At 37.5% G+C, this 14,452-nt stretch overlaps 1 protein-coding gene across 5 annotated transcripts in view; it reads left to right on the top strand.

The window, feature by feature from the left end:
- LOC121504157 (pyruvate carboxylase, mitochondrial-like) overlaps positions 1–14,452 on the top strand; it is a 465,432-nt gene that overhangs the window by 378,895 nt on the left and 72,085 nt on the right. For all 5 annotated transcript variants that reach the window (XM_041778797.1, XM_041778795.1, XM_041778796.1 and 2 more), the window contains exon 16: positions 9,063–9,219. In XM_041778797.1, coding sequence (XP_041634731.1) covers positions 9,063–9,219 — 157 coding nt within the window. The remainder of the gene's footprint in view (positions 1–9,062; positions 9,220–14,452) is intronic.

Here is a 14,452-nt window from a genome sequence, read left to right as displayed (position 1 = left end):
ATGTAATGCAAAATAAGTGCTTGCATAAATATTCACCCCCTTTAAATTGCCTAACCTAATTAAACAGAGGTCCAGCCACTTGGTGCTAGAAGTCTCTAAATATGTGAAATCAGGATCACCTGAATACAGTGAAGGAAGGCCCAGTTACTAATGTGTCAGTATTCATTGCTACCATTACACCATGCAGACAAAAGAACACACCAAGCCCCTCAGAGAAAAGGTTACTGAAAAGTGTAAGTCAGATGATGGATACAAAAAAGTTCCAAGGCACTGAACATCCCCCAGAGTTCAGTTAAATTCATCATCAAGAAGTGGAAGGAATATGGCACAAGACACCTGGGACTACTCTGAGGGAGATACGAGCTTCAGCAGCTGAGGTAGAATAGACTCTGCGTACAACAACTGTTGCCCAGGTGGCAAAGTGAAAGCCACTATTAGAGAAACTCAGATTGAATCTCGACTACAGTTAGTCAAAAGTGATGCAAGAGAGTCCATGGTCAAGTGGAAGAAAGCTCTGATTAGACCAAAATGGTGCTTTTTGGCCATCAGACAAGATGCTAAGTTTGGCAGACACTGCACATCACTGAAAACACACCAGTCCCACTATGAAACATGGTGGTGGCAATATCATGCTGTGGGGATGCTTCTCAGCTGCCAGCTCTGGAATGCCTGGAAAGGCAGAGGGTAAAATAAAGCAGCAAAATATAGGAAAATCCTGGTGGACAATCTTATTCAGTCTGCAGGAGAACTACAGCTTGGAAGAAGATTTATTTTTCAGCAAGATATTGACCCGAAGCATACAGGGTAAGCTACACAGAAATGGTTTAAAGACAAGGTGAATGTTCTGGAGTGGCTGAGTCAAAGTCCAGACCTCAATCCATTGGAGAATTTATGGCTGGACTTGAAAAGGGCTGTTCACACCAAACCATGTGCAATCTGACAGAGCACTTATTTTAGATTACCTATTGGTATTTAATCAACATTTCGGTGAAGAAATGTGTTTTCATCTTGACTTTAAAGAGGTTTTTGTAATTTTTTGTCATAAAAGCCAAATTCTGTTGACCATGATTGATTTATAAAATCAATAACAGGGTAAAACATCTAAGCGGGTGAAAACTTGTAATAGGCACTGTATCTCATGCTGAGACACGTAAAAAATGTCATCAGAAGAAAAGCATCGAAGAAGCAATTCTGTAGAAACGACTTGGACACTGCCCAACTATCTCCAGTTTTTATCATAATGAGGCTCACCAGATATAGAAAACATGGATTCAAAGCTCTATTGAACAGTTACAGTCTATAAAAGTCTTTGAAGACTGTGGGAAATCCTGAGTTGAACTCAAACCGTCACTCTTGAGGAAATTGAACAGGTTCCGAACTTGTCCCTGTATGTCTCATTATACTGTTTAAAACAAAGCTGAAAGAAGAAAGTGCTTTAATTAGTGGACATGAATGCCCTTTTAACATTTAACAGTCTTTTTTGAAGACAGCCTCACTGATAGTTCTTCTACTGCTGCAGTCTCTCTGGGTAACGGCTGACTGTCTTCTCTTTCACAAACTGTGATAAATGCCTCTGCAGGACTTTCTCTTTTTTTGCTAAACATAGATGTCATTTCTTTTACTGAGTGTAATTTCTTCTCTTTTTCTTATGCATTTCCCTTTACAGAAGTAGAATCAGAATCAGGAATACTTTATTATCTCTCAAGGGGATCAGTCATTCTTGGATCAGTCAAGTTTACTGTCAAAGTACACTCCAAGAACTTGTAATCTTTCACAATGTCTGCACTGACCCTCTGAAGGGAAACAGGGTTCACTGTCGCCTCCGCCATCCTCAGATCCACATCCAGATCCTTCACCTTTGTCACACTGAACTGGAGATGGCTCGCCCACCACATCCTTGCACTCAGCCTCTTCACCTTTGCTAATACATCCAGCTGCTGCAGTCTTTTTCCCTTTAAGAATTTCTTTGAAGCACTTTACTCGTCAGTGTGGAAGCAGCAGAGGCTGGACGCTGAGATCCATGATGTGGTTTAAGTTAAAAAAAAACAGCTTCTGTCTTTAAATAATGCAACTAAAAGTACTCTTTCACTAAACCAGGGCTTTAAGTAGCAGCAAGAGGACCACACAGGATAACCACTGGGGAGCTCGAAGGCCGTATAGAATATTTTTGCAATTACTTGCTACAAATAGCATCTACATTTACAGTAGAGTATGTACAGATTTCAATTATAATGGAATAAAGTAGCCATGCATTCCCGCTTAAATTATACATTAACTTTAAATGTCGTGGTCAATTGCTTATAGCAGCTGGCAGAGTAAATATTGAATTGGAATGAAAATGTATTAGAGAATGCATAACCCTTTTTTCCAGAAGGTTAGTTTTTATAGCACACTATTATTCCTACTTATCTACAGTGTTTTATTTTTTTCTTACTTTGCTTCAGTTGTCTGCCCCCCACCCACCCATTCGTCTGTCTTCTTAGACCGCAGATAAACTTCCTGTTTCCCCTTGTGTTTGCATATGCATCATGGGTGTAACTGTATATTAACTTGCCTATACCTGGCAGGTGTTACTGGAGGATACCTCTAGTGGACACACCAGATGAAACTCCATCATGACCTTTTGGAGTCTAGACACTGGTGTTGGTGTTGATGAAAGATGCAGGATCAGATGAGGAGCAGACTTCTGAGAAGCTAGACCAGGGACCAATGAGGTGCTTTGGAGGAGGAGGAGGCTGAGATATGCAGGATGAGATGATCAGAAGACCTGTGAGGATCTGGACTGGATGCTGATGATCTGAGTGGAGGTGGCTGGGGTGGAGGTGGGTTGCAGTGTCCACACTGAAAGGACAGGCTGACTGTGAAGGAGAGAAGTACAGATTTAAAATATAACAGGTGTGTGATGATTGGTCAAACGAGGTTGTGGCAGAAGCTGATTTGCTTGTTACTCAAGAGAGAGAACACCCATAATCAGCTGATCACCAGAGCGGGAAGAGAGGGAGAGATATGAACAAGTGGTGAATAATGAATGAGTAGAAACAGCAGTCCTGCCTGAACTTTCTCTGAGCTCCATATTGATAACCAATAGTGACATCAGATGAGCTCAGACTGATGACTGATGGTCAGAAGATACTGTCTGCAGTTTCTTTTTACAACATTTTCTTCTATGCATGGACACAACTTTCCTTGTGTATTGATTTAATTAGAATCTGTATTAACTGGTGACTTTCGGCCGACTGTGTTTGTAAATGTTGTCTTTGCAGGGGTCCTTGTGACTGTCTCTTTGTTTAGTTTTCATTATTATGTGAAAAAATGCTCATTAAATATGTATTTAATAAAAAAAACTGAACTACAACAAACAGCCAGAGGCACACTGAATTGAAAGTCACCAGTTTTGCACAGTCACTGTTTGAACTGAAAAAGCAACATTTTCATTGTTTACAGGTTTAAACATTGGGTTTTAAAACAGAATTTATCTGTTTCAAGCTGGTTTGAAAGACTGTTTGTTTCTGTGCAGTGACAGAGACACATAGTACACATGTGGAGAATGGTTTCCTTCTGAGAACGTTTTAAAAATCGGCATGTACTCAGCTATTTTTGATTTTAGTCTCAGTCTTAGTCTTTAGATTAAAGCCTGTTAGTTTTAGTCACATTTTAGTCATTTGTGCTCTTATAGTTTTAGTGGACAAAAACTCAAAAACCTTTTAGTCTAGTTTTAGTCCATAAAAAGTCCCTACATTTTAGTTTTTTTTTCTTCTAGTCAAAGCATTTATTCTTTTGCCAAAATCTGGTACCAAATCATGATAGTGAATTCTGCCAAACCTGGTGTCCATGCTTTCTACAGCTGAGAGGCAGAAAAGATACAGATGCATTTTCCACAGTGGAAAAAATGTCATGGATTTTTAATGTCTGACAAAAAGTAAATTAAATTTTGGTCAAGTTTTAGTCATCTTGATGAAAACTTAACTTACTTTTTGTCAGTTTCAGTCATCACAGATCTGTTTTTGGTTGGTCTTAGTCTAGTTTTTCTCATGGGAATAAAAAGGTAGTTGACGAACATTTTAGTTAGTTTTAGTCGTCGAAATTAACACTAACCAAGTGTTAACCAAGCATCAATAACTGTGAATTTAGCTCTTTTGCCATCATTAGCTGGTAGAGCCTTGTTTTGTGTTTGATTATGGTGAGTGTTATGGGGTGGAGCTCCCCCATATGGCAGTAATGTGTACTGCACACATGTCCCATTAAAGACTGGCAACGAAATTCTGAAAAGTCATTTGGTAGCCCAGCAAAAATCTCCCACAACCCAACTGTGAATCCCAACCCAGACTTTGAATGTTGTAGACCCTTTTGACTCCGTAAGGCACTTGCCCTACTTTTTCAGATTTTACAATTTCACTTATTCTTACAGCAGGTGAGCTGCAAGGGGATGAAAATGAGTATATTATTTAAAGAGTATGCTGAAGGCGTCTTTCAAAGCATTTTCCCTTCATAAAGACTTTTTTACTTTAAAGTTTCAAGCTGAAACACACAGGATGAGATGTCATCAGGTTATTCCAGAGTAACATAAGGCTGATTGTCTAAAAGGTCTACTCTTGAGGGGTATTCTTCAAGTGAAAATCATTCAAGTGTCTCTCTAATGGCGGGTTCCTGTAGTCTTTGGCTGTGTGTCTTGTAATATTGGTTATTATATGCTTCGTTTCCATCCCCACTGTCACCATCCTTCATTTACTCAGCTTTAAAACCCAAAGTTGTCTTATTTACTACATGGGAGCCATGCTCCTGCCTTGTATTGATTTAAGGTGCAAAACACAAATTAGACTAACATGCTGCAGGAAAAGTTCAACGGTAGCACACACTGTCCCACAGTGTTGGCCTATAACTATACTTTTAAAGAGTCCCTCATAAATCACTTTAAGACCCCAGGAGGAATAACCAGCATGCCTTTTTTGATAACAGGTCCCTATACAATGCTTTTATTGCAAAGTGATTGCAGATAGAGAATTTCACACTTTGCTGGGCTTAAATCACTTAGAACCAAATAAATCACTAAAGGGAGATGACCACATGAGTATTGAGCGATGTTTCACCGACATATTGTCCCTATGCAGGAATCTCTTTTTTACACAGGGGGATCTAAGATAGGGAGTATTGCTTTCACATGTTTCTGCTGCTTAGAGGCAGAATGAATCATTGAAGAGATTAAGCCAGTGAAAGGCCTTTGAGGATTAAGTCCCTTCCTGATATAGCTCTCCTCCCTACACCGTGGAACATACAGTAATTTGAATTGGGTCACATAAAGTATCTATACGGTTCCCTGTATGTGTTTCACAATGGGCACATTTATCAGATGGCAAAGCAGCAGATTGTTAATTACAGGACATGATCGTTGTGGTATGAGCATTTTCTTCAGCCTTGCACTTCTGTAATCAGTGACTCAGAGAACTTTTGCATGTTTGAGGGAAATTGAGCCACAGGCAGTGCACACACAAGCGTGAGAGTTGCAAATCAACCAGTTGAGAGCCATAAAGTGCATCACAGATTACATAAAAATTGATCAGGCAGGATAAACTGTCTGATGCATCTGGGCAATAATTGCACACTTAAGGGAAAAATGCTGATAAGTGCTGAAATATGCATGTGTGTTTCTGTAACTCAGTGATTCAAATTACAGATGTGAATCATTTTTATTTGTCTCAGGCATTCTTTGTAGCAAGGAATGCTGCCCATAAGGGAAGATCAAGGGGAGAGCATTGCCAGGCTGAGCCAAAGGGGACATGGCCCATGGAGGTCTGCAAAATCATGGTCCATTGTAAAATTAAGCTGTGATAACTAGATTTCTTTTTTTTCTACATGTATAACAACCACTCTTATCAAAGCAACAAATAAAGTTATAATAAATGTAATATTGCTGCAGTATGTACCCTTCTTCAAAATGTAAACCCCTCTTCTTAAAACAGATTTACCTTTCTTTTGTAATGTTAATGATGTGGGTAACACACTGAAATAAACCATTTGAAAAGTAAGACTTCATAAGTAGGCCATAATGTGCAAAAATGTCAGGATGCCAGAGAAAAAGAAAACAAAACTGAGAAAACTTTAAGGGAAAAATATTAAATCAATGTGAAAAAATAGCACAAAATGGGCAAAAAGTGGCAAAACTGGGTTAAGAGTGGCAACAACAGAGGGAAAAATTGATTTAGAAAATTGGTTTAAAGTGGAAAACATGGCTTAAAAGAAGAAACAATGGGGAAGTTCAAAAAGTGGATGAAGGTGCCACAAAACAGTAGTTAAAACGGGTGGAAAAGCGGTTCAAAGGGCTCACAAGCGGCAAACATGGGTTTTAAGTGGCAAAAATGGAGGTAACAAGAAGTAAAAAAAAAAGTAGTGGCAAAGACGGGCATGAAAGTGGGTGAAAGGGGTTAAGAGTGGAGAGAATGTGTCAACAGAGTACCAAAAAAGGGGCAGAAAATGTCGTAAATGGTCCTGAAATCTACCTGGAAGGCAGGCGAAGAAGAAGACTGACGTATAATCTATAAAAATAATGATTACAAAAATGAATGATAAACCCTCTCCTCGTCACTGCTGTAAATGATGTCCAGCTCACGATCCTTTTTGGTCTTCACAGGCTCTGTGAGAAAAGGGTTACAATTGGCAAAAAAGGTCTGAAAAAAGTGGTGGAGTTGGATTTTAAAATTGTAAAATTGGGTTAAAGTGGAAAAAAATGGGTTTAAGGAAACACAATCGCCAAAATTGGGAATAAAAATGGTTAAAATGGGTGGAAAGTGGTTAAAAGAAGTCACGAGTAGCACAAATGGGCCCAAAGTGGCAAAACCTAATAGAAACAGATAGTAAAAAATAAAAGTGGTAAGATGGGCATAAAAAGTGGTAAACAGGGGTTAAGAGTTGCAAAAATGTGTCAACAGAGGCAAAAAGAGCCAGAAAGTAAAGAAAATATTAGAATTAGTAAAGAAAAGGGGTTAAAAGTGGCAAAAACGGCTTCAAAGTGTACAAAATTGGTATGAAAGTTGTTGAAATGAGACTAGAAAGTGTCAAAATGGTATGAAAGTGGCAGAAAGGGTCAGAAAAAGTGGTGGAATTGGATTTTAAGTGAAAAGAATGGGTTCAAGGTGGCAACAGAAGTCAAAAAGAGGTGGCAGATATGGACATTAAAGGTAATGAAAAACAAAAATGGCCAAAATGGGCATAAAGAGTGTTGAAACAGGGGTTAAGAATGGCAAAAAAAAAGTGTCAACAGAGGCAAAAAGAGGCAGAAAATGACAGCAGTAGTGATACAAGTTGGCAAAATGGAATCGATTTGGCGATTGGGGCATAAATAGCCAAAAATATCTAAAAGAGTGGGAAAAAATGTGAAATTTGGATTTTAAACTGGAAAAAAAGGTTTTTTTTTAGTGACACAACAGCAAAAAAGCCCCAAAAAAGTGGCAAAAGAGGAAGAAGTGCCAAAAATTAGTGGAAATAGTGATGAAAAGGGGTCAAAAGGCATCAAAAATTGTTTCTAAGTGGCAGAAAAGGCTGTGAAATTAGATTGAACTGTCAAAATGGGTTAAAAGTGGCAAAAGATGGGTTTCAGTTTGCAATTTGGGTTTAAAGGGCTGGATTATAAAATGCAGAATGGATTTAAAGTGGGAAAAATGGGTTAAAAGAGGCAACACGGGCAAAAAGTGTGACAAGTGGACAAAAATTGGCAACTTAAACGTGTCAAAGTGGGTGGAAAAGTGGTTAAAAAGGCTCACAAGTGGCACAAATAAATAGTTTTAACATCTGAACCTAATCATAGCTCAACACTTTCTTCAGCTTTAGAATGATTTAACTGTTAGCCAGGGTGCACACTATAATCAGGGTTACTGATCCAGCACCCTTACATTGATACCATCAAGAAATCATTACTGGGGAGGCCCAGTCTCAGGGGTTTGTCAGGGGCCCAGCCAGTTCTGTGGGCAGGCCTGGTAGCAACAGCATGAAATAGAGATGTATTTCATTTTCCCATGTAAAGAGAATGCCAATACAAGGTCATACAGACTGTTTTCTTGTTGAGTTTTGGCTGAAATGTACTTTTACATCTCATATTTACAGAAGCTGTTTCCTACCCACCTATTCTAGGAGACAGTGAGTCTTTTTTCGCCGTCTCCGTCTTTAAACATTACATGGAGGGTTGAATACAGTGCTGGCAATCGTGGGCGTTGCGTAAAAGGCTTCTTTCCATCTTCTTTTCCTCTGATTTAATTTAGCTCATTTTCATGACAGATTGGAGGCTGCTTTTCTCCCCAAAAAGAAGCAGTGAATCCCGCAGTGTCTGTGTCTAATGTTCTAATATGGGCGACCAGCTGCCAGTCTTCATTCCTGTTATCAAACTATTACAGAGGCAGAGGAATTCATGCGGGATTCTGCCTCCCTCACCATTCTGAGTCACGTGCTTGAAAAAATTAATCCTAATGTGTTTAACATCAGATAACATTGCTTGAAGTCTTTTCCACTCTCACCAGTGAGAAAAAAAGCTGACATGGGCTAAAATAGAAATCAGAAGAGAATAAAATATTGATAAAGAACACAGTTTTTCTGGGGGTTTCCTGCCTCCTCCAAGAGTAGGGAACAAGCAGCTGTGCTTTGTATTCTCCCCGTGTCCAAATGTACGAGTGCTCCCAGAATGAAATTTAATGATGGCACTGTTGGATCAGCAGAAAACCACTGGAGGCTTCAATATTTCTGGCTGATATGATAAACGGGTATGAGATCCGCTAATCTACTCCCCCCAGAAAGGGAAATGAGAGATTGCTATCCCTTTTTTACCGCCTCCACTGAAACATTTCTGAGATTTTAAAGTGACTTTAGAAGAAAACAAAAGTGTTAAAGCAAACAATGAATGTGCAAGTATCATGAGATTTTATTTGAGCATCCATTAGTGTGTGTTACAGTCAATATGGGACATCTGAGTTTGAAATATTGGCTTCTGTGTGTCTATATTGAGATCAAAGTCAGGATGATAGATGAGTCTGGAGATGACAGCTGAAATAAACCACCCTTCTCTTTCTGTGTTTGTGTAGGTGCTACCTTTGATGTGGCCATGCGCTTCCTGTCAGAGTGTCCATGGAAGAGACTTCAGGAGCTCAGAGCTTTGATCCCCAACGTCCCCTTCCAGATGCTGCTGAGAGGGGCCAATGCTGTGGGCTACACAAACTACCCCGATAACGCCGTCTTTAAGTGAGTCAAACACACTCACATACACATACTTCTACACGTTGTACCTATGTGTGAGTTTTTGAATCCTGCTGAGTTTTCTTCTCGATCATATTATCCACAAAATGCCCCCTAACTGGGTGGTCTACATAGGAGCAGCTAGTGATGTTCCTAGGCCAATAATTCCCCCATCAGATTGATGCAAGTATAATTGCATTCAGCCCAGTAGTCTCAAGTAAAAACTTTCTGTAAATCAGCTCTGACTGCAATGATGCAAAGGAGGAGAACAGAACATGGCTAATGTTAGCAGTGCTAACACCACCACCCTTCGATCCAGTTTGCAGGTTGTTATCCGTGCTATAAGTTTGTACAGAGATGGGCAACTTTGGTTACCAAGACGACCTCATTAATTTTATTGTCAATACCAAAGTGTCAAATTCTTAAAGATGGTTGGATGTTCTCAATTTAACCTGTGATCACAAATAATTCAATAAAGGGAAAAATATATCACTTTCCTGATAATTTATTATACCAATGCAATGCAGTGAAGATGATACTTACTAAATGCATATTTTGAGGCATACACATTTTTAACAAAAACAACTACAGCAAATTGAACTGACTTAATAGAAGAAAAAAACAAATTGAGAAATAGATTAAAAATTGGTAAGTATTAAATGATGAATGAAAATAATGATGAATAATTTGATAAATACATAAATTAAAAAAACAAAATAAAATATTTAAAAAAGAAATAAAAAATTGATACACTTCAAATATTTTAATGAAATAAAAAACTAAATGTTTATCAAGTTGAAAATATAAATTAAGAATGTAATGATGAAATTTCAAATTGATCAAATTATCAAACACAAATAAAATAAATTAAACATGAAAAGAAAAAAAAAAAGAATAAATAATAACAAGCAAGAAAATGAAATAAAACCCCCCAAAATTTAGAAGTTAATTATTTCAATTTTTAATTAAATCAAAAAACTAAATATAAAGTATATTGAAAATATATTTAAAAAGAAATGAAAAATGAAAAGGAAATGCAAACAAAATAAAATGTGCAATATTGTTTTTTTCTATCAAAAGATTTTTTTAAGTGTCGATTTTTTTTAAGTAAATGAAAAACTTAATAAAATAAACAATATACCAGCAGCAAAAGATCATATGCTGAGTCATATACTGAGTAAACAATGTGGTTCTAGTGCAATAAAATACAATATAAATATATCAGTGAAAATGTAAACAAATGTATATTAGTGGACTGGGTAGAAAAAGGTATAGTAGTGCAAAAAAAGACAAAGTGACAGCAATGACAGTTAACTGGTCATCAGAATGACTCTGTGACTGAGGTAAAAAAGAAATTTAAAAAATGAATAGAAAAAAAAAAATTAAGAAAATAGAATAAATAATAACAAGCAAGAAAATTAAATAAAAACCCCAAAAATTCAGAAGTTAATTATTTCAATTTTTAATTAAATCAAAAAACTAAATGTAAAGTATATTGAAAATATATTTAAAAAGAAATTGAAAAGGAAAAGGAAATGCAAACAAAATAAATGTGCAATATTGTTTCTATTTTTTTAAACAAAAGACTTTTTTAAGTTTTGAATTTTTTTTAAGTAAATAAAAAACGTAATAAAATAAACAATATACCAGCAGCAAAAGATTATATGGGAATTTTTTTTTTCATGCTTTAATAGTAGATTTTGACTGTTTGCTTGAGGTTTAGAATTTTTTGTAACTGGAAATTGACTTTGGGGCCGCATTTAATGAGGTAGGGGGCTGCACGTGGTCCTCGGGCTGCAAGTTGCCCAACTCTGAGTTAGCGGGTGTTTATATCGCATTAGAGAGCATTGTTATTATCTGGTAACAGAAGAAGAAAAGTGTTGTCTTTGCCAAACTATCCTGTTTCCACAGGGCTTTTTGTAAATGTGAGTTTCTGTTGTTGTACATTAGCAATGTCTTATGCGTGATTGGGTTCACTTTTTATTTGCTCCTCAGTATAACTGCCTTTACTTAAATGTCCAGATCGAGTTTTTAATGAGTAGATTTCTGTTTGGGTTTATTTTATTTTAAAAAAGGCTGTTCAGATAGAATTCACTGCAGTTCTTTGTTAGAGTAATTTGATCTGTTGATTTTCATCCGTAGTTCTTTTTTCAATGTAAACCTCTTGATTTTATTAGAGGCTTCTGACGTTATCTAGCATGCTGAAAGCCCATATGAGGAGAATAGCATGGATAGTAGATTTAAACTGGTTGTGTTTAGATTTTTTCAGCATTATGAATTACAGTAACAAATTTGCCTACATAGTTTAATTTGTTCTGTATTTATGTATAGCCTAAAGTGTTCAGGTGCAGCTGCTTCCTTTCTATTTATACACCTAAATGATCTACTGTACTGCAGCTAGCTACAAACACAGTTGACACGCATGCTTAATCGGGTCAGTTTGGCTGATAGTTTCCTGTTTCTCTCTTCCATACCCAGCGAGTAACACACAGTTGACATAGCACGGATACAGATTCAACCAGTATTTCATTTAGAGCCATAAATACTCCTGTGCCTACACACACATGCATACACACGCCTCAAACACTTTTCCAAATGGCTTCACAAGCTGCTCCAATGATGTGTATGACTCATGGGTTCACAAACACAGAGACACACACATGCAGAGTGTATTTCCCCTTACCTCAGATAAATTACCAGTGGCTTTATGACTAATGCAGCTGTCCCCACCTCCCTCACACAGACCTCCCCTTTCCTCCCCATATTTTCTCCCCCTCTTATATCAAAGAAACATTATTTATCCCCACCCTTATGACTCCCCTTTTTTAGACCTCCATTCATCTCTCTGCATTATGCACTTCTCTTGCTCTTTCTGACTCCCTCTCTCTATCCCGAGTGCTCTTCATCTCCCTCTCCTCCCTCTCACTTTGAGTCCCACTGGGGGAGCACCACCGAACATAACCGTGATTAATGGCTTTGATCTGTTTTCCAGGGTCTCTCTTTCCCTTCACTTCGTCAATCTACCACCCTCAACGTTTCTATCGCTTAAGCCTGAAGCCTGAGCATCTTCATGAATGATATCAAAGTTCATTTCTGTTTAATTAAATAATTTAGAGTGCGAGTCAAAGGCTCAAAGTATAATCTACAGCACGGGCCACATATTTGAGGTGTGCTGCTCTGTTAGCATGTGTTTTTGTTTGTTTTTTGGTGTACTGATGCTAATATGAAGGTGGTGTGTATTCAAGGCACTTAGAGCAGAAGCATAACAAAAAGCAAAGAGCAGAAGTCTAACAAATACAAAACAAACAAAAACGCAATTGCAAATATGGATGTTTGATGAAGAGATCAGTTTCTAATCAATATAAACAGTATATGTATGTCTATATAGAAAAAGAACACTATAAACAGATAATTTCAAATATAGATCTCAGACATTGATAATGCCAGCATTTAGATATATGTAACAAGCTGTACAGTTACAGTTAAAAAAAATGAAAGCTGAGAATGGTTGAAGTACAAAGAGAAAAATATTACAGCTGAAAATGAATATATAAACAGGATAATGTCAAATGGAGCAATGCTCAGTAAACAATGAAGTTCTAGTGCAATGAAATACAATATAACTATATCAATGAAAATATAAACAAAGGTATATTAGTGGACTGGGTAAATAAAGGTGTATTAGTGCTAAAAAAGACAAAGTAACAGCAATGACAGTTAACTGGTCATCAGAATGACTCTGTGACTGTTGAATGGTCATCAGAGTAACTTTGTGACTGTTAAATGGACATGAGAGTAACTCTGTGACTGTTGACTGGTCATCAAAATGACTCTGTGACTGTTGATTTGTCATGAGAGTAACTCTGTGACTGTTGAATGGTCCTCAGAGTGACTCTGTGACTGTTGATTAGTCATCAGAGAAACTCTGACTGTTCACTGGTCATCAGAGTGACTCTGTGACTGTTGAATTGTCATCAAAATTACTCAATGACTGTTGACTGGTCATCAGAGTGACTCTGTGACTGTTGAATGGTCATCAGAATGACTCTGACTGTTGACTGGTCATCAGAGTGACTTTGTGACTGTTGAATGGTCATCAGAGTGACCATGTGACTGTTGAATGGTCATCAGATTGACTTTAACAGTCTTTAACTTGAACCACACTGTGACCTCTGTTGACTGTAAACCCTAATATTATATCATGTGGTACAGTATGGTATTGTTTGCTATGTGTCACGGCCGGCTCTGAGCCACTGACAAAAAAACGGGAGGTAACACGGAGTTACTTTAAAACAAAGCATAAGTTTCTTAACAACAAATTTTTAAATTTGGCAATAATGTTAAAGAAAGTGCAGTGTTACCAAAGCAACCTAACAAAAAATATTACTAAGATGGGGAGCAGGGTCAAACGAGGGGTCTCTCTGTCTTTCCTACTTCCTAGCTCCCACAGACGACACTGACATGCCTGTTCTTATCAGGATGAGAACACCGGACCCAGGTGATTGTTTATATTAGGAAAATAATAAACACTCAATAAATGATTAAATAGGTAAAAAAATAGTAGTTATATTTTACATTTTGGAAATAAAGGTGCCTTTTTTGCTGATATGCTCTAAAAAAAATAAGGTGCAGCTGAATGATATATCATTCTGTATCATGCCTGATCAGATTGTATCTAACAATAATGTTTTAAATTATATCTGCAATGCCTGACAGTTTTGAGAGTAAAAATACAATAACTTGTCACCAGTGTGAGGGCATTTCTCTTTATAGGAAAACTGTTCCTTCTCCTCTTATGAGTGCAGATAACATCAGCTCTGAATCAGATATGTAGGCCAGTAGAGTGTTTTGGATTGGGTGCCAGACATCGTCCACTTGTCAGTCCTTGTGTGCGTTTTAGAGCTAAACAAATAGCGGACCAACAGACATTGGACCGGTAATCCTCTCACAGCACAAACATTAAGTGTGTCTATTTATTTGCCCAAACAAAAGCTCTCAGTGTGTGTAAATATCACATTCACAGTAACACAGCCACGGTAAGCACTCACCCCAGTTCTGAAAAACCTGATTAAGATACAGAGGCCAAGGCAATAATAGGAGGGATTTACCACTACCAGCTTGGATAATGAGTCGGGTATACATTTCTCTGTGGGCTCCTGTGGGCTGTGTAAGCTCACTTTTCATGGAAATAGTGAGAATATTGTATTTGTGCAGGTACACTGATATTTATGACTGGCGA

The sequence above is a fragment of the Cheilinus undulatus genome, linkage group 22, assembly GCF_018320785.1.
Source record: "Cheilinus undulatus linkage group 22, ASM1832078v1, whole genome shotgun sequence".
NCBI lineage: Eukaryota > Metazoa > Chordata > Actinopteri > Labriformes > Labridae > Cheilinus > Cheilinus undulatus.
The sequence above is the reverse complement of the archived record's forward strand: the minus strand, read 5'-3'. Positions and strand labels throughout refer to the sequence as shown.